The 23092-nt window shown below is 42.2% G+C and overlaps 2 protein-coding genes across 3 annotated transcripts in view; one reads left to right on the top strand and one right to left on the bottom strand.

Annotated features, from left to right (window-relative positions):
* Positions 1-3506: 3506 nt before the first annotated feature.
* Positions 3507-23092, bottom strand: part of LOC111625547 (synapsin-like) — a gene marked incomplete at its 5' end in the record, with an annotated part of 47062 nt that continues 27476 nt past the window's right edge. The window contains 5 exons of the mRNA XM_023368711.1: positions 3507-5024; positions 5170-5263; positions 8276-8385; positions 11453-11630; positions 11743-11948. Coding sequence (XP_023224479.1) covers positions 4743-5024; positions 5170-5263; positions 8276-8385; positions 11453-11630; positions 11743-11948 — 870 coding nt within the window. The remainder of the gene's footprint in view (positions 5025-5169; positions 5264-8275; positions 8386-11452; positions 11631-11742; positions 11949-23092) is intronic.
* On the top strand, positions 17049-22867 carry LOC111625544 (tissue inhibitor of metalloproteinase-like). Of its 2 annotated transcripts, none has more exons than XM_023368708.1 (6): positions 17049-17096; positions 18929-19071; positions 19331-19413; positions 19748-19853; positions 20221-20342; positions 21063-22867. In XM_023368708.1, exons 2-6 carry the CDS (start codon positions 18951-18953, stop codon positions 21270-21272), a joined length of 642 nt encoding a protein of 213 aa, XP_023224476.1. In that variant the 5' UTR covers positions 17049-17096; positions 18929-18950; the 3' UTR covers positions 21273-22867. The 2 variants fall into 2 exon arrangements, with proteins under 2 accessions (XP_023224476.1, XP_023224475.1); XM_023368707.1 differs by lacking the exon at positions 17049-17096 and adding an exon at positions 17103-17531.

Genomic DNA, 23092 nt, shown 5'->3' with positions numbered 1-23092 from the left:
CTTCTGTAGCATCATTTTACTAAAAACAAAAATGTGATTAATTAACCTTTATTCCCGTTCGAATGGCATTTCGCTCACCCAACATCACTTCATGCATTTTTTTGGGGGGGGCGCTATTTTAAGATTATGTTAGATTATTCTAATCTACCATGAAAACGTCTCTAACTTGGCAATCTTGATGAATATTTCTCTCGTCATATTAACTTGTAAGATCTGCTATGGAGCATGCTGTGAACCAAATGCAGTTTCTGATTCACAAAAAGCTCCAGAACAGTCAATTCATTCCATTTGAATTTTGGATGTTTAATTTAGTTATTCATTAAATTAATCCTTTATTTAAAAAAGTAAACATAATAATAATTTGATTTGATTTTAAACTCAATATTTACGTGAATAAAAACAGTTCTCTTTTGATTTTGTGTAGAATTTTGTCGCAAATAGTAAAGTTATCAAACGTTACCATTATGAGTATGGTACAGTACCATTTGATAACTATTATATAATTATATCATTAACTAATCAAGCGAGAAACCTTATACAAAGTCGTTTAAATGTATCATCTTCCGAGACAAGATCAAAATTAAAATTCATAATTTAGGAGAAAATTTTCTGGCCACGCCAAACACATTAACTTTCAATCTATCTTATTTAGAATCATCGTGCCTGCTTTTCGAAGATTGCGACTGGCATAATCAGGTCTAGCGTGGTTTTAGTCACGTTTCTGATGTTTATATATGCATAGTTTTAGTATAGGCTAGTTTCGGTCTTAGTACTAAACGTAGGTCTACATTTGGGTGACCAAACCCAAGTTTTAGTTTTAGTAAACTAAAACTATGCTTATTACGATACTGTAAAATAATACAATTTATGATTTTAGTTAACTTTACTGCTTAATATTTATAAACTTGGAAATCCTTTGCCTTAAGAAATTGCTAAACATACATTTACCACTGTAAACTACAATATGTCATTGTAATGATTGCTTTCGTCGTAAATTTTTGTATTCTTTTTTGCAGTGCCAATGACAGAACGAAGGGCATTTGTTAATTAAATAAAGAAATAGGAATTTGAATTGTTAATTCAAGCTCTTGAAAGCCTCAATGCTGAAAGTTTAATTATGACTACTTGATTTATATGTTTTTATATGGAAAATACTTTACAGTAAACTAACAATAAAATTTACTTTAAAAAAAAAATTGTACAAATAAAGCTCTATGTAGACATTTACACATTTATTTTAATGAAATGTCATAAAAAATCATAAAAATAAAGGAATTGCGATCGATATTCGTCATCGTTATGTAAATTAATATACTTTGGTCCGATATTAGACAGAACAGTACAACTCTAGTTATTCTAAATGTGGTTACTTTAAATAATCACCGGAATAATCAACATTGTTTTATATTGGTTTAGTCATTTTTATATAGTCTAAGTTACAAACGGAACTTCTCGATTAAACTCAAATTTGCTTCTTTTGGTAATCGATAATATCTAATAAGTTCAAACAACTGTAAAGGATAGACCGAAATGATCGATAGATTCGTTCTCTTCAACCGTAAGAAACTAAGTATTGTTATGCCATCTTAAAATGAAGAATAACGAAATTCCACTGGCATGGTAACGTAACATTTCCGTTAACGGCGCGTTTCGTGAATACGTTTAAAATGTCATTAATGTGTCTTATAACGATAATTCATCGTCTTTTTTCGGTGACGACACGTTCCTGAATCCAGCCATAAGCTATAGCAATAGAAGTATATAAATTAGCTTATTCCTAATATCGGCAAGGAATGTATTATATTGGTGGGATAAGATTGAATTCAACACACGAGAGATATGCCTAGGGGAGTGCCTCTCGCGTGCTAAATAAGGGCCAGTTCTATTGGAAATTTTTCCCTAATTAGGTATTAGCATGCCTGAAAAAAATCCCGGAATACTCCACGATACCAGCCTATATGTCTAGTCTCTTTATGTGAGTAACAAAACGAACACAGTGAGATTATCACGTGGTTATAACGCATTCATTGAGACCATTTATTGAACGAGTTCGTGACACACGATACTGCCAACATATTCGTGTCGTTACTCTTATAACTGGAGCTAGGCACCCTATTGTCCAGACACGAACTCGCCTCCAACTATCAGTGTTCGGTGATTTTGTTTACTCGATCACTGATAGGCATATCGGTTAGGTCGTAACCTAGTCGATATGGCCCACCAGGTTATGACGTAGCCATCGACCACAAAGAATTCAATTTTAAAATACTGTATTTAGTGTTTTAATGCTTCCGTTCATAGGCATAAGTATCACTATCGATCGCAAGTTCTAAAGTGGGTTCCAATCCGGTCGCTAGGGATTTCTAAAGGATCAATAAACTTATCTAAGGATCGAAAAATTAGTGAAAAATTTAAAAATCGTTAGTTAGCTTTGTTTTTATTATGATAATTCCATAAAAGACGATTATTTTTTCCCATCTAAATGTTAATAGAAATAAAAAGAAAAACGTCTTTTCATTAAATCTGTAAGTAAATATTTGGCTGGTAATAATTTCAATTTCTTCATGAATAAATTACAACTGCATTGCTGTTCTTAGTTAGATGAGAATCTTGTGGAGGCGAGCACGTGTCAACGATTCCAGGTAAATGCAATGCAGTTTGTTTGGTCATGTATTCCGACACTAAATCCGAATTCTTCTTCCAATTCTCTCTCCCTTCCTCTTATCCACGTTACCGATTACAACGAACGTTTTTGGTCTTTAGTCTGAGACGAGTTCCACTCGAAAGCCCGTGGAAGACCCGACAGTTACGTTAAGTCAATCGTTCGACGAAGAACCAAATGGATTTCGTAATACAAACTTTAAAATACTTTCGTGATTAAAAATGTCCCCGAGGAAGATCGTATTCTTAAAGATGGAAAATTTCGAGTTATAAATAAGTGCAAAACTGTTCTATTTTAACTATTAAGAATACGGCCTACCTTATCTCTGACGCCAACAGTAGATAATTACTTTTATAACATTCGATAGGTTACTTTTCGAAATGAAAGTGGAAAGGTCGTTTGTTTAACGAGCGAAAGGCGGTTTGTGTCCGACTCTTAATGGCACTTTAAAGAAAACAAATTTACAAATTAGTCGAAATAAAATGTTTTATTATTCGATCCGAACAAAAACAATTTCGATAATTTGAAAATTACGTTCTCTGAGAAAGTAGCGAACGCAATTTTCCAAATTATCGATAATTCTTTTTCTCTGCTCTTCGAAACCGTTTCTTGGCACTCGTTCGAAGTTCTTGGTTTTTTAATCTGCCAAAATTCAAATTATAAAGCGAGAATTCCGACGAATTATTCCTCGTTTTCGATAAATTGTCCAGGACGTTCCGCGCCCAACCTCTTTTAAAGGCCAAATGTACCGAGCGATTCATTCCGCCAATAGTCTCTTTTGACACGTACAACGAATACAGACGATTGGTCTTAATTTCGTCTTGCCCGTCCGTACAAGGGTCCTAACAGAACCGAAACCGACGTCGATTTAGCGCAAGAAATCGGCGGTCCGAAACGGTAAACGCGTGTCTCCCGATATAACGTTGAAGGAAGTAAAAAGAAAGCATACGACGGGACGGAAGTTAAGGTTTCAACCACTTTATTTGACACACCTGACACACTACATCGGACAGCGAATGGGATAGCACTCGACTACGACGTCTATCACTGAATCTCTACACATCGAGAATTGAAGTATCGGTCGACTCTGCGGTCGTTCCATTAAGATGCGAAAGTTTTATTTCCCGTACACGGTTTCGATACGTAGTGTAAGTGCGAACGATACATCGAGGGAAGAAGGAAGAATCGCGCCGCGGCTACCGAGACCCGCCGGCGTCCGGGCGAAGGAGAATCGGGTCGGAGGTTGTCGAAGGTTAATCGTCCCGGATGAAACGATGATCTAGATTACGATTCGGATGTTTTCCATTCGTTAGAAAAGTTTTAGGCCTACTCGACCAAGTGCTTTTATGAAAACTTCTCGACCGAAGGTCGTCGGATAGAAAAAACGACCGATAGAAATATCGTTAGGGTGATTCTCGACTCCCACGCGTCGCCGTTCCGTATCGTCCGTCGCCGTGACGAGACACACGCACATCGAGCACAGCCGAATATATATATAATAGTACATAGTTATGGCACTAGAAAGAGGTAGAAAAAGGGGAAGAGAGACGTGACATCGACTGACAGCTGGCCATTGATCCGTTAAAAGGCAAAAGAGAAGAATTCGGGTCGACACAGAGCACGACAGTCAAAAAGAGTTTTGATCGGCGCCGAAACACCAGTCTGAGCTCGAACAGGAGGAAAAAAAGGTCTTCGGTAGATCGACCGGATCCAGAATTTGGTGGATTAGCGAAGGACTCGAACCCAGAGAAATGACAAAAAAGTAAAATAAAATAAAATAAAAAAGAGAATTATCTCTAGCGTTTATTGCTGGTGTTAAATTTACCTGTCCCGTCGGCCGGCCGCCGTTTAGATGCTCCCTCCGTAAATCTACGTACTCTCGCTATAAACAATATAAACCATATATTATATATAGCCGTTAACGAGCTAACGGTATTTAAAAGGGGGGAAATCAGTGGCCGATCGAGGGGTACCGCCGAGCGCCACCGTTCCCCTTCTTCCTTTGTTTAGAACCTAAAAAATACTCTTTGGCGCAACTAAGAAATTCTTTACGAGGTTCGAACGTTCGGCCAACGCCGGGTTACATGTCGCCGAAGATACCGGCGAATGTTTTTCGAAGGTTCTTCATCGTGTCTTCGGGATCTTCCACGCTCTTCTCGCCATTGGCTTGCGACGCTTCCCTCCTGGGCGCACCTCCCTCGGCCACGCTCGCTCCTCGCGTCGGGGGCGCCGCCGGTCGAACCATTTCCGTCACCGACGACTGCGAACCCCGTCTGGCGGCAATGGCCGCCGGTGGCGGGGGTTGGGCTACGGGCGACGTCTTCTGAGGCTCTTGTCTTTGGTAGGAAGCCGGTGGCGCCATCTGGGGAGAACAATTAGCGCGGTAAAAATCGCGTTCTTCCGACGGTCTCTTAACTTAAAATGCCGCATTTTTCTGATAAATACGTCTTTACGGACGAATACGTTTAATTCTTTTAATACTTCTCTTAGGGATTTAGAGCGCTCACCTGTGATTGGGGAGCGGCGGGTTGTCCGTGTTCGTGAAGAGTCGGTTCTTCGGCAGTCGTGTAACTCGAAATACTGGATCGAGAAGTTTGTTTTCTGTAAAATATTTGAACTCGTTCCATTAAAATAATCAAGGTAGAAATCTCCCTGAATTTTAAATAATAAAAAAACGGACATAAGAAAAGACAACCTACCAGCCTAACTGTGACTTTTGCTATTTGTAAGCGATTCCAACATTAAGTCGACATCAATACGTTTATATCAAAAATACTTTACCCACTAATAAAATACGAAAATGTTAGCAAATTCTCAGGGGAAAAAACACGAGAGTAGATAACTTAAAGGGAAAAACAGTGGTTTACTGAACGGTTACAATAAAAAACAGAATCTTTTAGTTCAAATTTAAATAAAATTGGCTATTCTTCGTCTCTAGGCGTTAAAAACTCCCCCCTTCCCATCGGTTAACATTACGACGCGGTAAAACCTGTCCTGAAAAATAATTTACAGTCTCATCCCTTTCGCTAGATTATAATAAATTTGCATACAAACTATTCGCTCTAATATATATGGACGGTGCGTCGTCGGCTTTTTTTCGTCGTTTAATACCTAAAATAGAAATTGCACGCGCTATGCCAACGACCATTTTTATATGTCGCCAAGAAAAAGTTTAAGGAGGGAGAAGTCTAAATACGGAATTAAACGCTGTTACGCTGACCAAACTGATGGGAAAGAGTCGTATCCGGCCCTAGTACGTAAGGTAAGGTTTAGTTCAAGTCAAAGACGACATCAAAATCATCGCACTTTCGTTAACTTAACGCCATTTTCTCGGAGAAACAATAAGGAAAATATGTCCGATGTTCTTTATTATACAAATTACACATACTTTTCTACAAATTTAGCAGAGATATGTTACGTAAGTCGAACGAAAACGAGTTATATTTCTTTTTACGTAAGGAGAGAATTAAGGAGTGCCACGTTTAGAGGCAAAAGTTTTCGTTCCCTGACTAAGATGCAGCTAGAAAGCTACAACAAAGACTATAAAACAGAAGGAAATTGGAAAGAGTAGAAGTAATCGCGTGTTTGCATTAACGGTAGGAGTCGTATTTGGTTCATAGTTTGAACGCCGGATCCGGGGGGCATCCTCCATAAAAGAAAGACCAGTTGTCGGAGAGCATTACTCGCGTCGGACTGGACGTAGTAACGAGGTCGTCGAGTCGGTAAACTACCCATCGACCGAATAGAAAAAGCCCTTTTTCTCCATCGACCTACATTCCGTTCCCGCCGATGATTCCACAGTTTACGACGGTCACAAAAGTTATTACCGTGTTTTCCCTTCTTTAGTGAAGTTGTGTTTTTAACATAAAAGATAGAAAATAAAGCGTCCTCTCGACGCTCCTATAAACATTTAACCCGAATTCTGTACATAAAAGTTTCCAGTCGTTTATTTATTTATTTTTTGATTTAAGAAAGATGCTGATCGATAAAACAATACCTTTTCAATTATTTGAATAATTTACGATCCAAGAAAAATTTCGAGGATCTTCTCCGACTTAAATATTTATTTTTATAAATTATTTACGGTTCTTCTACAGTTTACACCGCAAAACTTTAAATTAATTTAACACCGGTGAATTTCAAGAATTGCAATTTCTGTTATTTAAATATCGTTTAACAAGCGGGGGTCTTGTTTAAACAAAAATAAAACTGAAAGTCGTATTTATTCCTTTTATAATATTTCCTAAGCTGCCTAACACCTTGATAGCGTAATAGTTTCCGATCCAACTAACTTATATGTCTGTTTTACGAGTAGGAAGAACCCATGAAAGTAACGATGTCGGCATAGAAATGTAATTTCGCTTTTTATGTAGGAAGTTTTTCAATTACTGTATTCCATAAACAAGGTTTAAGTTATAACGAAACAATGGAAATTCGTTGGAATAAATTTCAATTTGTTAAAGATCGATTGGTCGTCCAACCACAAACTTTTCTCTTTGTACTTTGACGGTCGAGATTTCGGGTAAGACCAAAAATTCCATTTTATCGTATTTCCAATGACGTCATTCGACATTGGCCTTGGAAAAAGTCATCGAAGTTTCGTATTTAATTAATTCTTCGGATACCATTTATGGTTATTTTTCGATAATTACGAGCGATTCGTCTGTCTCCTTTGCAGAGAAGCGAATTTGAACGTGAGACATTTTTGTTTTGCTCACGAAACCGTCGTTACGCAATCTCATCCGACGACGTTTCAATTGTTTTTATCCAGTAGAATTGTGGGAGTTTCGGTGAGCGAAACAACGTTTCGACCTCGAACCTTCGGCTTTTGCAATATTCTTATCTTACGGGTTAGGTTCTACCACGAAATTAGGTTAGTGGTCAAATGCCATTACCAAATTGGAAGGGACGAAGATCGTTGCGTAATCTGAGGCGCGGCGCGGCCACAAAAACATCAAAAATGCGTTTCCCGGGCTAAAGAAGGAACGATTTGGCTCAAAGACCGTCTGTTGGCCAAATTCTTTCGCCATTATTACTGTTGGATTTTCCGGTAAACTAATAGGCCTATATTTATTCAAATGCGTAAGAATCGTAAACCATCAGAGTCCGTCGGAGTAAGGTGAATCTGGGCGGAGAATGCAAGGTAAAGGGAAAAACTTTAGTCCCGAAATGGACTATTTCATTCTGCGGTTTTGTTACATTTTAAAGTTAAATTACTTTAAAGGCCGCACCAAAAATAAAAAGGCCAAATTCCGGTACATGTAAAGACTCTGGGACGAACGTAACGCGCTCAATTGATAAATGAGGTATAATGCGACAGTCATTCAATTTGCATTTAAATAACGTGCGCTTAAATTCCCGATAATGCGTTTGTCCTGTTACAGTTAATAAAAAGTGACAGATCTCGATGATTTTATTGCTGACGATAATACTCGCGTTATTTTAATCCTAAAAAAACAAAAACTCTATCGGTGCGCGTACGAACGTCCGGAAAACGAATTATTGAATAGATGAAGTTTTCATCCGACGAACTTCTCTCCGCCGGCGGTAGATTTCCGGAAAGGGGGCCGGTGTCTTATTTAAGAGAAAGGACCGGGACCGATGACCACTTACGTTAAGACGGGCTTGCAATAGGTTTGTATTCTCTGTACGACTAAATCGGCGATCAGTCTGCGATCTTCTTCTTGCGTCTCGCCCAACAGTGTCATGGCCGAGTCGTTGACCTGAAAGTACAACCGGTTCCATTGTTATATTAGTTCGTTACCTTGTATGGTGCGGGGACAAACGGGTCCTTACGTAACTCTCGCCTACCGACTTACGAACGCACTTATCTCCCGTTTGAAATTCGTAACACTCGCAGAGGAAAAGTTACCAAATCTTTTCGGAATACAAAAGTAAGAATGTCGAAAGGGTTCGAGAGTTACGTAAACTAACACTACTTAACCGTATTATTTAAGCCGGTTTTTAAATACGATAGTAGCCGACGTCCTCCGTCATCGTAGTCGAAACCGTAAATAGGCAAAGACGTATTTAGGGAGGAGGAAGAGACTGGGTTTTGAGCGGAGAAAGGGGTTCCGATCACGTTCTTTTCTTTATTCTCGTACAACACCATTAAATTCCGAGTGGAATTCTACTTTTACGTCATCCTTAATGTCCTTACCGTCTTCCGACGAAATAAGGATATTAAAGGTGTGGATAGACGAATCTAGGGACGTTTCCGAAGAGGAAATTTTCTGTTTTCTGTTACGTGAAATTACGCAAACGATGCGTAACGAGAATACTTAAATAGCGCAATCAGTAGGTATTTTTCTTGGGGAAAAAACGAATTGTACGGAATAGGGACGCGTTCCATATTCGCCGGGGTTAAATCTAATGGTGTGGGCGCGTTCCGACGGCGTCCGGATCGAAACTTTCCGTTTTATCCGACTTAGCCTATTTATAAATATTATAAAAACTTAAGAATTAGGTCGTTCACCGTCCACGAATATTTTAGATTTAACCGTCGACTAAAATAGAATTAATTTAATTCTCTTTGTTATTCCGAAAGCGGCTGGCACTCGAAAGCTGTAACAATTACGGAAAGTCGGGCCGTGGACTACTCCAATAACGGCTTTCTTTCCACCCCGGGGACGAGGGTCGGAAAATATTCGGTTGGTTCAACGTTCCAACCATTATTATCGGTTTTCTGTTTTCTCTTGGTGACTAGCAAATGGAAATCCTCAGATCTGAAAACGCAGTGCGCCGTTAAACCTTCTGCCACCCCTCGAAAAGCCGCGAAAGACAAGTAAAAGGCGTTCGATTCCTTTCCATTCTTTCACTCAAGAATCGAACTAACTTTGAAATATGACCGAAAAAAACACGTGGCCGGGCGGTTGGGAGTCGCCGGCTCTAAACTGAAAAGCGACATCTGGTTAAAGAAACTATTTGTAATTTCTCTTATAACCAGTTACTCCGATCCATTATAATGCGCATCCAAGTCTTTCTTGTTCTTAGATCGAAACGCTGGTATCGCGCCTGGACAACGGACTGGTCACGTGGAGTTCTTCGGGTTTTATTCACGTTAGTAATACCTAAATGGGGGTCAGTTTCCCATAAAAGACCTCCCAGGAGACAATCCCCCACGGCAGATCGCCCGTGTCACACGTTGCCGTAACCAAATAAACGAAACTTTCTCGTTCTCCGATTCAAAATTAAATGGAAATCGGATCGAGACGTCGATTTCTTATTGTTAAGTTAAATGGTAAACGAGACACCAGTGAATAAATTGAAATTTAATCCCTTAAGCAAAATATGTCAAAGGCTCTAAGCAACGGAGAGCCCCTCCATTGCCTAGGACATTATAACGATCCCTCTTTCCTTATCTATCTGAAAATATTATAATTCTTGGCTTTTGGAGATTCGAGCACCACAAAACTCCCGTAATGTTTCTTTTTCCTTCACTTCCGAAGATTCGACTTATCCTCTTTGGGCTGTTATAAATGACGCCCACACTGAAAGAGAGAGAAGGGGTTACGTCAAGTCGAAACAAACGGAAAGTGTTGGGCTTCAGGTTCGTTCTTTTCAGTAAATTTTATACAGTTTATGCATTTTATTATATTTATTTCAAAGTTTCTTGTATGTTTAATTTCTACTATGGTATCTATATCATTCATAAAGTGATAAAGGTCTTAAGGGGGTTGAGTTTTGTTGGACGTCACTAAAAGAGAAGGGGTTGCGAAAATTTGGACTAACTGGGACAAGAGGACGAGGAAGAGTAAAAATTTCAAAAAAAAAAAAAAGAAAAAACAAGTGGACGTAATTTATGAACTCCTTTTCCCTGATTCGAATTCTGAATGACGCCACTCTTTCACTCCTTTCAGCGGACAAAGGCTAACAGTCATGTTTCCCATCCTTTCTTACTTTTTGGAAGTGGAGCAAAAAGACAGAATTAAGTAATGATTTTCTCGCTGTAATTCTCCTTTAGACCGAATCGAGTTGTTCTTTAAAAACTACGTAAAACTCCATATTTTGGCTGGGTTTCGAGATTTCTCAGATTTCGTCGATTTTAATTTATTTCGCCGGACAGAGTTCTCGCCCATCCGGATTTTTAGTATGAATTTTAGGGAAGAATAGGGAAAAATAACATGTAAATGACCGCGTTTCGATGCGAAAAGAGACGAGAAACAAAGATCGGCCACTAATTGAGTTTATATCCCACGCCGCACAAACCCTCGAATATAGAAAAATGTCTTACTTGTTAGTTAATTTTACGCCCTATTGTTCCTAATTTATCTTTTTAGAAAGAAAACCTTCGCACCAACCAAACAAATTGTTCTTTTTCATGGACATCGAAACATTTTTACAGAAAACCCATTTTCATTTATTAATTAAAGTTTTGTTTAAGCCCGGGATAAATTCCTTCAAACTGGTCGCTATCGAGTCCCAGGGGTCGATTGAAAACATTAAAAATTATTAGTCCAATCGGTTATGTATATGACAGTTTCGGATGTTGTAAATAAGCACATGAAAAGTATTTGGCTTAATACTGGCTCACCAGATTTATTATTATTATTATTATTAACTGTACTGTATTATGAAAAATAAATGGGAAGCGATGGAAGTTCGAGGAAACCTGTAAGGGGTCGACAATCAAAATAGTTTGGGGACCCTTGATGTAAAGTAAAAAGCAAAACCAGATCGGGGATTAAATAAAAAAAAGAAAAAATGATGGACAATGGGAGGTGAAAGTGATAGAAGAGCGTTCGGGCCTTTAGAAGGAAGAGATAGGAAAAGAAGGAGGAATCGACTTACCTCGGTGATGTATTCTCTTCCGTCTTTTCCTTGGATGGCTTCGACAGCGCAGATGTCCAGACCCCCGAACATCTCCGACACCTCGTCCACCCACAACTTGTAACGCTCGGTCATGGCTATCTGCTCCAACATGGCCGACCCGATGTTCGCTTTCCAGTTGCCAGATATCGACTTTCTCCTGCCGACAATTAATAATTCTAATTTTAAACGCTCATTCTTAATTAAATACAGTACACTATTTCTGTAATTTTATCCATCTACCTTACCGTTATTTTTTTTCAAAAACTTACATGTATGCCTTGTAGTTGTTGCCTATTTTCTGAATGTGCATGTCATATTTGGCGTCGACGAAAGGTTCCACCGTGCAGTAGGTCCGACACACTGCCACCACACTGGCCACGTCCTGGAAGTCGTAGTGGTTCTCCACCTTCAGCTTACCGAGTCCGCCGTGTGCGTGCCCTATCTTCACCACGCAAGGAAACTTTGGAGTAGTCAGCTGCGGATAACAAAGTGTCGATTAGACCATTTCTGATGCCACCCGACTCTCTTCACTCGCCATTTTGCGCGAATATTCCGGAAGTCAACGTGTCGACTTCCGGAATATTCCCGACGGTTCCCGTAGGTTAAAGTGCTTCGTTACGTCTCGTTCTTCGATATTTGCATATTGTAAATCCTTATAGACGAAGAAACTATTACATATTGCCTAAATAAGGCACTCTATTAATGCAGATGATAGTTACGCTTAAGAGCATTCTTCTCAGAAAACAAGAGCTACATCTTTAATTGCTATCTCTCTCCTCCGGTACGACGGAGCGGAAAAGGGAAAGTGGAAGCGTTTGCCGCGGCGCCACAAACGCTTAAAAAATACATAATGACCAGAAGCCGGAAGTGGCGGAAATCGAAAAAAGCGCGGTGGTTTGGGTCACACGTAAATATCTGCTAGAAGACCGGGTGAGAAAACCGCAGGAGCTTAAGGCACTTAAGTACGGAGTCGAGCGCATCAGCGTTTCGTTTCGCGGTGCTTTCACAGCGGCATCACAGTTCCCTAGCGGCGGAAGATCCGGTAAAGCGGGTGGCAGAAGGTTTATTTACGGAAGGAGAAGGTGGAAGCCCGCGACCTTCGACCGGCAATTCTCCGAATTTCCACGTCCTTCGCTGATCGGAGAAGCGTGGGAGGTGTTTATTTTTTCCACTTCCAACGGACGCGAATTCCTCCTCACCTTACTTCACTGCTAAATTTAGGAATCGTCGTTCTCTGGCCCAGAAATCGAGACCTTTTAGTCGTTTCAATGTGAAAAAGGCGGAACAATATTCGTCTTTCTTTCGGAAATGTCGAGAGTAGAGTCTTTGAACGTGGCCCAAGCCAATTCCGGTATTCCACCCGGAAATATCCGGAAGAATAAATGGCAGAAAATTTCCTCGTCGCATTCGGACCAAACTCTGTCCCTATGATAGATCTTCGACTACTGGTGATCCCTCAGCCGCCGCTCCAAACTCGGATATTGTGGGTTCAAACCCTTTAGCCGATGCTTTTGTCGCGATTGTTTATCCAGACCGCCACGTTAGAATCGCTGAGACATGATCTTTATACCTCTTCCGATTTAGGACTAATACCTTCTTCCGGGATGGACGGTTGCCCACCAGAGACTGAGTGGATTAAACCACTAAACATTAGCAGTTGATCATGGGTTCGCGCTTGGCCAACGGATTGACCACGTTAATTTTTTCGGATTTTCTTGTTGTTGTAACACTTAAATAAAGGCCAGTTTCCCATAAAAGATATCCTCTGCATATCGCCCATGTGATCTCGTTGCTGTTTACGAACAAAACCTAAAACCGAGGGTGGCGTTGGCGCAAACGTGGCGAAAAACTTCGATACTGACGGCGGCTTTAGGCTCTTCCGGGCGGAAAGCCCGGAAAAGTATAAAGCCTCCGCCAGGAAAGTTCACGTATTGTCAAAAAAAAATAATTCTTGACTAGTGAGATGTTTCTTTCTTCATATTCATTAAGGAAATTCATTCACAGATCAGTAAAGAAAAATTTGGTTTGTGTTTTTTTTTGGCATAAACCAAACCAATGTCAAATTAAAGAAAAGACATGAAGCGTTTTCCGGTGTGTATGCTCTGTAGGTATCATTTAGCCTATTTTATTAACCCCATCGTGCGTTCGGCGAAACCTACAATGGTGGAATCGGAGCCCGATACATCTGAATGAATCATCTCCGAAAAGTTTCTAAGTCCCCAGAGCAGTAGGATGAACCTTAATCTCTCAGCGACCACCGTCTCTTCTAGAACATAAGGGCAATGGCAGGAACGACTGACGCTCTAAAATGAATCTTGCAATCCAACCCTACGTTTCTTCAATTGGCGGGTGGCTCTGTCGTCGTTCGTAATTTCTTAGTTTAAAACTACTGTAAATGACTAAAGAAGGGTTGTTATAATTTTAATACCATCTATTGTAGACTCGGATATTAATTACTCGTTTTAAATATCGCCTCGTCTTTCGTTGATTTTCGAGTTCAAAAATCGATCTATCTCCATGATCAGCCACTATTTATCTTCTTTCCAACTTTAACACCTTACGTCGGCACCTCTCTCTGCCACCGTACGCCACCGCCTATCGTCCTTCCATAAAAACAAATGAAAGCGAAGGCACAGTTTATCTTTAGTTCCGAGAGAATCTCGGATTCGACCCAGTGCCCGCCACTTCTGCCAAGTTAGTCCGGATTAGTTCTATAGTCGCATCTATATTGTAATCAACTGCTTGTCTAAAATATCTATCATATTTCGTATTGTGTATTTGTACTCATCATCTAGTTATGCCGGTACTAGGTATATACTCAATTCTGGTACATAATAAAGAATTGTATGTATGTATGTATGTAATCGCATCCCCGCAAACGAAGTTCAGAACGGCGCGGCGGTGGCGATGAAAACGCGCAATGGACTTCGTGGCTAACCCGAAAATTGGGCGGATTCTTACCCACAGATAAAGCAAACTGAAGCATTTTTTAATGGTCATTTTAATATTTCTGTATTGCGATTAGTTTGAGAGAGGAACTCATCCCTCGGTTAAAACTGTCTTCCTGTCACGTTATCTCTTAAATCTGAATCTGCGCTGGGTTAGCGCATAAACAAACGCTTTTCACTCAATTTTGGTGGTGTAAGGAAACCGCGCAGTGTCAGAAACTGTTGGAACGAGGAGCGCTACCAGAAGGAAAACAAGCGCTAAGCTTTTACTCGAACGCCTTAAATCGCGGGAGACAGCGTTCAGGAGTGAATTCTCGTTTGCTGTGTTAACGACGTTAAAATATGCCCCCCCCCGATATCTACGGTCTGTAGAGAAAGAAGGACACTAAATCTCATCGAGCATTCTACTGGCCGTAAATATTTGCATCTCGAGCTACGCTTGTAAATGAAGTACGGAATTAATCGGCCGACGGCCGCGGGGGGGGACGTCATTGATGTCGCCATCTAACCGTGTTCCGGGAAAATTTCTCCCCTACTTCGTTACCGGGCACCTCTCCCTCCGACTCAGACCAACTAACACCTCCGACCGAAACCCGATTCTTCGTCCTCCCGCGGCGACCTTCCCCGGGAAGAGAAAAAAACGCTTACCGCGCGTTCTTTCCATTCTCCGCATTCATTTCCATAAAAGTAGGAAAAAGTGGAGACGACGACGAACGACATTCTTCCTCTCTTCACCAGTACCCGTTTCCCTCAATTTTCTGTAAATTTCTTCGCCCTTAAACCCTCAACGTCTAACTCCTTTTCTACCTTGGTTCTTTTATGTTAAACACTTTCCGATACCAGTGGCCGAATTTCAGCCGAGATGGTAAGCGGGCCATCGGAGATATCAGGGGCGATACGCAGAATACGGCCCGCAAAGTAAAAGTTTCCATCTTGTTTAATTTAAAATTGAAATTAAAAAGAAAACAAAATTCATACATAAGTTCATTAACTATCGTCGTATTTCATCGCGGACGGATACCGTTAAAATCAATAATATGTGCGTAGTTTTGGTTTTGACGTCTGACGTCACACGAGGAATCGGTACACGTGGTCTAAAAACTTAGACTTACGCCCGTTAAAGATCAGCTCTTATTCAAACTTAAAGACATTGTAAAGAGATAAGAACTTGTACCACAAATTTTCCCTAAATTCGAATCTGCTCCGGCTCTTACGTAAGTAACGCGCATCTCGACACCTTTCGGTACGAAGGGCGTATTTAGACCGGCTTCGGTGCGAAAGGAGTGGCCGCAGATGTTTGTGTACTTTTCTTTTTTACATATTTCAAAATACAAGATTACAAGTGGAGGTTTAAAAAGAACAATATGGCTTGGTATAAGTGAATACGATTTGGCCTTGAATTGTATTTCACAATTTTATTTCGACTCTGTTGGATTTACAAGACAAAAATTTGAGAATTTAGACTGCTTTTTAACTACTGTATATATATAATATATAGTTGTTACGAATAGGTCTACATGAAATGTGAGAATTATAATTATATTTATCAGAAAGATGGTTAACTTTGAAATAAACCCAAATCCCGAAATTAAAGAAATAGGAAAGTGTAACACATTAATATCAAAATTAAAGGGTATTTATAATATAGATAAAATTATGTCATAACATCAGGAGAGTGAACAATTGATTCTTCTTTGTATTTATAATTTTGTGTTTTTATTGTATTAGTCTTTCTAATTGCTAATTATTTTGGGAAAGCTGAAAAAATGGCTTTTTTGCCAATGGTTCTGCCATATTGTACTTTACAATTAGCCTATATAACGATAATAACAATAACAAATGATTATATAATACTAATAATAATAACTTGAGATGAAGCATAACAGATGTTTTTTCTGCTCCATTCGCATAACAAAATAACAAGTAAAACGTGACGAATACACGGTGTAATCCGAAAGACGGAAGGAATAGCGAGGAAGAAAGTTCTGCCGCTCGTCTCCTCTTCCCAAAATCACGAACGGATGGACAGATGGACGTATCCGATCACTATAACTATAAAGACAATCGTCCCGAAACCGGAAAATGATTACGTCACAACAAATGGACACACTGGAAAACGGGACAGACAGAAACGCAGTCCGAAACGAAAAGTTCCAGATCGATTCCCAATTTCGTTACGTCTGGGAAGTGACGAAATAGGGAATCGACCTCGGTCGGAAAATCGGAAGTCTTTGGCCCTCCCGACGCCAGAAATCCGACTCTTCTTCCAAGATTTAGGATACGGTGGCTCTTCCAACCTGACGGAGGAAGTCTTCTCCGTATTTTTCTCGGAGTTGCAAGATTACAATTCCCTTCCTTTAAGATATTTCACGTTGTCACGTGGAGAGAGAACAATAAATGTCCAACGCGTCGGTCGGCGATGCGCATCGGTGGCAAAGCGCGGACGTCGTCTTCTCCGGAAGCGTTTGGCCACGCCGCCGACGCTTCCGGGAAGAAAGAGGACGCCGTCGACGCTCCCGGAATCTGAGGGGGGAGTCGCCGTCGATCAACGTCGAAACCTCCCACACTTTCCCGCCAAAAATTATTTATAGAGGCGCGAGCTCCGTCCGCGAGCCAAACTCCACCGATCCGACTTCACATCGCTCCCGTCGGACACACACTCGCTCCCGCCTCAGGTAAGCGCTTCCGGTGGGTTGACTGGAGAAGAGATTCGGGCCTCCCATACCGCCCGGAAGGAGGGAAAGTTCGGGGAGGACGAAGGCAGCAACTCTTTTAAGGGCGCCGAACGTTCCAGGGAAGGAACACGTCGGAAGGAACTTCCCTTTTTTCGAAATCGGTTCGTCTCTCACCCCTATGCCTTCTTCCCGGCGAAAGCCAAAGAAAACGCCGTTCTGGTCCTCGCCGGCGCGGCGCAGCGCCGACGGAACGCCGAGACGACCGACGGGCGCCGGCGGCCGTTGCGACATGGGCGGCGAAACGGCCGCGGTCGAAGATTTGCCGTCAGTATCGAGGACGACGGCGCCGAGAGAAGACGCGCGCGTTCGGACTCCCGGTTTAAATTGTCGTGCAGCGGCTGCGAATGCCGCTCCGCCGCCCGCTCTACCCAACAGGTGAGTGCGCCGCGCGCCCGCTCCCGTCGCCGGCTTCTCTTCCTCCGACCCGGGAGGAACGGGGACCGAAAACACCTCGTCCCCCGAGACGGAGGTCGCCGGTCACGGTCACGCGGACTCGACGTCGCGTCTAGAACGGCGGTGGGCGTCGACGAGAGAAATTTTCGTCGGATCGACGAACCCGAATAAGAACGAGGCTGGGACCATCGCCGACTCCGTCGCTTTCCATCGCGCGCTATCCCCGGCGCTGCGCTCTCGGCCGGACTCTCTTCCGCGCCGCGGAAGGGAGTCCGGCCGAGAAAATATTTTCGTGCAATTAGAGATTGATTCGAACGACGCCGCCGATGGGATTTGCACCTTGGTCGTGGAACAGTGCCATCGGAAGTCGACGGATGTCGTAACGGAAGTGGAAAGAGGTCAGAAGACGGCGCGTGGCGAGAAGACAAATATATCAGAAGAAAAACGGGCTCAGGAAAGGGATCGAAAAGAAGGAAGGGAATTGTTCCTTCGGGCGATTCGTGTTAGGGTCGATAGGAGGTGTCTCTGCGAGAGGGAGAAAGGCGGGGAACCTCCTCCCTTTCCTCCTTCTCTTTGTTTATTTATTCGTAAAGACTGGCGCTCTCGTCCTTAACATTCCGATGGTTTCCGGGAAACGTGGGACGCCTCCTCTTTCGCTTCTCCAACCCATCGTCGTAGATGGTCGCTTTCCCCGCTTTCCTCTTTACCCCGCGTCGCTTCTGCCGTCGAAACAAAGCTCTACTCGTCGGCGGAGAGACGAAGGTCAAAAGGAATTAGAACCGAAGAATTCCGAAGATTCTCCTGTCGTGTTTCCGGAATAGCTCGACAATTTTTACGTCAGAAGGCGAAGCGCGCCACTTTCGAGACCGTCTTTCGCCGCTTAAATGCCTTGGAAACGACTTCGACCTCTTTTCGACCTCGCGCTAATTACGTCGTCGCCCGTCGAATAAAGTAACGAGCGCCGACGTCGTCGTCGCTTTGCTTTTTCTTTTGTTTTCTTTTTTCTGTTTTGTTTCGGACGCAAAGGCTTCCGTCATCGCGCATGCCAGACGAACGCCACGACCCAAGTTTTGGAGTTTCTCAGAAAGTTCTTCACTCTTAAAATTCAAGAGTTGGAAGGAAGGCGAATTCGTTTGCCATCGGAATTTCCCCTTTCGACGGAATTTACGAATAAATCGGATGGACGAGAACGGGAAAAAGTGTCGTTGACTAAGGAGGATCTTTCGATTTTCACTTCTTCAGCCGGGGAAGCGCGTGGGAGAGAAACCGGAAGTGGCGCTGCTCGGTAACGGCGCGTACCAGAGCATCGACGTGTGAGTAACGGTAGGAATCGGACAGATTCCGGAGATTAGAGTTTTAATTTTGCTTTCTTTTTTCAGTTCCAAAGTTTTGCCACGACAAATGGCTTCTGTTCGTAAGTTTCTGTTCGTGACGGTGGTGGGTCTGATGACGTACGCCGTGGCGGAAAGCTGCCTTTGCATGAACTTTCACCCTCAAGAACATTATTGTTCGGCAGACTTCGGTGAGTTTACACCGGGCAGCCCCTCCCCTTCCGTCTCCATCGGCTGTCCTCCTCGGAAGTTTCGTTTTTCGTCCGATTTTTCTTCGTAAAGTCAACTCTTTGTCATTTTACGCGAGGCGCGGCGAAGGACGAAAGACAGAGGTGAGAAGAGTGGTCTTCCGAGGGGGAAGCGAAGGAAGGACCGGAGTGAGCAGCCTTTCTAATGTGTGGGTAGAAACGCCGAAGTGCCATAATCGAGCTATTTTGTATCCCTTTCCAGTGGCTGCGGTGCGGGTGAGAAGAATGAGGAAGAGCGACGCCGACGTCCACGTCTATCAGATCCGAACGAAAAAAATATTCAAGGTAAATAAGCCTTATCAACGTAATTTATTTTTACTTTAGCGCGTTAAAACTCCTACGCATAATTCGACTTTCCCTTTCTTGAGACGGACGTTCGTGCGCTCGATTTTTTAAGAGCCTCTAAGCGGTGTTTTAGTCTTGGAAAAAGGAAGACTTTCCGTCATTAAATCTTCGCGAACTTTTGTCCGGTTCAGATCGGAAGTCGGGTCAAAACCGAATTTCCCCGTAAGGTGAGTGATGGTTGGCCCGGTCACAGGCACGGAAATAGCGGGGAGGTCGTTACGTCCGACGCGTGATTTACGTCCGAGATAATAATATAAATCGATGATTGTTTCAGGCCAACGGCAAAGCGGAAGAGGCCCTTTCTCACGGTCTTCTATGGTCCAATAGCAAAGAGGCTATGTGCGGACTACGTCTCCGTCCGGATAAATACTTGGTGACAGGTAAGAGTCTTTAAGTCTCGTCGGAATTCTGTTTGTCGTGTCTTTTTGTCTTCACGCTTCTGTTATCGTTATTATGAAACCGGATCAAAACCGGGATTTGGCTCCGGTCGTTTCCGGTCGATCTAAATATAAACTAAAAGCGCGTGGTCGAGTGACGTAACGAACACCGATTTCGACTTACCCTTACGCGTCATTCGAAAGATTTCGTAAGAAATGCCGACGTAATAATCTGAAGTGAGTAAGTCGGCCGTCGGCCACTTAAAATACGACGATTACTATTTGGCATTCGATTAAAGGAAGAAACGAGTATCGAGATAACGGAAGTAGTGCGTGTCTGGTCTAAAATATGGAAATACGTTATTTCAAGGTCGAATCACGGGAGAGAAGCCCTGGGTTTCCGGCTGTAACTTCGTGCAGAAGTGGTCGACGTTGACCAAGAAGCAGAGGAAAGGTTTTCGCCGTCTCTACCGACAGGGTTGCCACTGCAAGGTGAGTCTATCTCTTTACACTGCACTCGTAAATAGCCTTAGATAAAAAGGGTTACGGGACAGGTTAGCGATAGTCTTCCGGGTAGCACCGACAGCGCCTACCGCTTTCATTACCGGCCGGGCCAACCGTAGAGAAGGCATTCGATTCAAACGACGACGACACGCCGTGTGGGAAGGCGACGGCTCCGTTTCCATCGAGATAAAACGCGAAGGGAGGGCGAGTCTCAGATAAAGGCGAAAGTAACACGGAATCGATCGATTAAATGGAAATGAGTTTTAAAGCTAAAAAAAAAGTTAAAAAGAAAAGGAACACGTTCTTCTTCCTAAAGTCTGAGTAATTGTTTACATACGGCATCCTTTGCTCATTGATAACCCATTCGACCCTCCGGCAGGTTAGAACTCTTTTTACACGTTTCAATTTTACTACAAACGTCAGAACATTGTTTTTCACCTCCCTTTTCAGCAAAGTTCTTAAAATAACGTTTAAAAATTAATTAGTTTGTTTCATTAAATAAAAAGGGAAGAACGGGAAGAGCAAGAAAGTTCGAAAAGTCGCGTAGCTTTCCCGCAGAGGCGCTTGCGTAATTCGGAAGTAGTTAAAATTAATTAAAATTAATAGTGACGGACACCTTCGACGTCAGAAATTTTGCGCGTGACGACGGCCGGAGACGAAAAGTTTTAAAGGAATTCAATTGGTTAATTAACGGAGTGGTGATTGCAGGTGAGGCCGTTGTTCGGCTCTCGACGAGCCACCAAAGGTCGCTACTGCTCCTGGGAGACCGTTTGGACGGACTCGGACTGTCAAGGAAAGCATTCCCTGTGCGTGCCTACTCCCGGTGACGGAGACCGATGCTCCTGGGTGAATAATTCCGCCTACCGACACTGCATGAAGCGTTTCCGGAAGGAAAAGGAAGAGAGAAAGCATCCTTAGGACCGGCACCCTCCGGACGAACTATTTTTTGTCCCCTGTACGTAGACGTATTTGTATATAAGTGTACACGAGCACGCGCCAGCTGGCGTCGTGTACGTAAGTACCAGCGCCAACTTTTCGCCCCAAGGCGAAGTTCCGGAGTTTTCGCGCGATTACTGGAGGAAGAGAGACAGAGGAAAAGAAAGTGCCGACGTTTCCGGTACCGAAAAGTACTTACAAATGTCGACAGCAGAAATTGCAGTTCGCAAAACGTGTGTATATGTATATATCATTGCATAAATAAATAGTAAATATATAAATATATATATATATATAATAAAAAACTGACAGATCTTCTGTTAGTAAATTTATGTAAACTTTGTACAAACAATCAGCCGACGTCGACTCTCTCCTTTCAAAAACAATGTATTTATGAAATATAATTATTATAAATTTCGACGAAAGAGAGAGAGAGAGAGAGGCATAAATTTATGTATTATTTTAAAGGGGCACTTCGTTGTCGTGCGTATTTTATAGTTATTCGATACTTTTCCGATGTATAGAATTTGAAATATTCATGTAAATAAAACTTTCCTTAATGACTTTTTATATTTTTTAAAGAAAGAGTTTCATTTATATCCATACAAGTTCGTCGTGACATGTCGCGTTTACCGTATCGCGGGTGACTTTACATTTCAAGCCGAAGCCAATCCCGATTTTCCGGACGGACTCGGTCCCTGGAAAGAATTTTTTCATCGACAAAAGCACAAAAATTCCCAGAAGTCGTTGGTAAACTAAAGGATCTTCCCGTCTCTAGGACGAAAACCAAACGACAAGGGCAAAATCCCAGTGTATTTTTCTTAACGCCAAAACGTGTTCAATCGATAAATATGCATTCGAATGTACTCGATTTTCTTCGTCTTTTGCTTATATTTAAGAAGGAACACTTCGGTAAATTCCCACCGACGTTTGCTACAAAGAAAGCCGACGTTTGGATTCGCAGCTGTGTTTTTTCCTCACCACGCGTTATTACGCAACGATTACAAAATTGCGTAAATGCCGGATACGTATAAGATTACCCATTCGTTTCCAATTTTTGTTAATTCGGGATGCTTCGGAGGGCGAAGAAGATTGGAGTAAACGACTGGGAAATTTAATTTAGCAACAAATAATTTCGTATACAAAAAAAAAATGTCAGAACCGGTTAGTCAGAAGGAGCGTTCTAGAAGGGGTGGTCGCCGGTAGAATAATTTCTCGGCCTAAGTCGGACGGAATCCTCGCACCTTTCGTCTTCCGACGGGAAGGTGGCGGAGGCATTTTACTTTTAGTTCGTCACACCCGGAGAACTGAACTTTCACCTTTCTTCCTCCGAACCAAAACTTAACTCCTATTCTGGTTCAATAAATAAATAAAAACCATCTGAGATGAAGGTCGTTCCCCACCGGAGACCCACCCCGAGTTTTACTTTAGTCGTCGGTTTTGAAAGGACGTTAACAGTCCGAATTTGAGAGAGTGAGGTCACCGCGGCTGTAGTCTTGGGATACAATTTTCTTCTTTCTTTTCGAAACGATAGTCTAACCGGAAGTTACGTAAACGTCTTGTAGTACAAAGCAGAATTACGAAACGTTCGCAACACTCAAGCACATTAGTTTGTTGGTTTCTCGGCCGAAGGACTTTTCGAAAATCCGAAACCACCTTTATCGCTTCTGTCCGTCCGCCAGGAACAATTAAAGGTCTGTCCGGTTAAAGTAATAAAGGTAGAAAAACGGCAGGTCGTTCCGCCGCTAATTGGAATAATAAACAGGCGGTAAAATAAAAAAATGGCGGTCGAGCACTTAATG

Source organism: Centruroides sculpturatus, unplaced genomic scaffold (assembly GCF_000671375.1).
Source record: "Centruroides sculpturatus isolate CEXI.00-Female unplaced genomic scaffold, Cexi_2.0 scaffold341, whole genome shotgun sequence".
NCBI classification, from domain to species: domain Eukaryota; kingdom Metazoa; phylum Arthropoda; class Arachnida; order Scorpiones; family Buthidae; genus Centruroides; species Centruroides sculpturatus.
The sequence above is the reverse complement of the archived record's forward strand: the minus strand, read 5'-3'. Positions and strand labels throughout refer to the sequence as shown.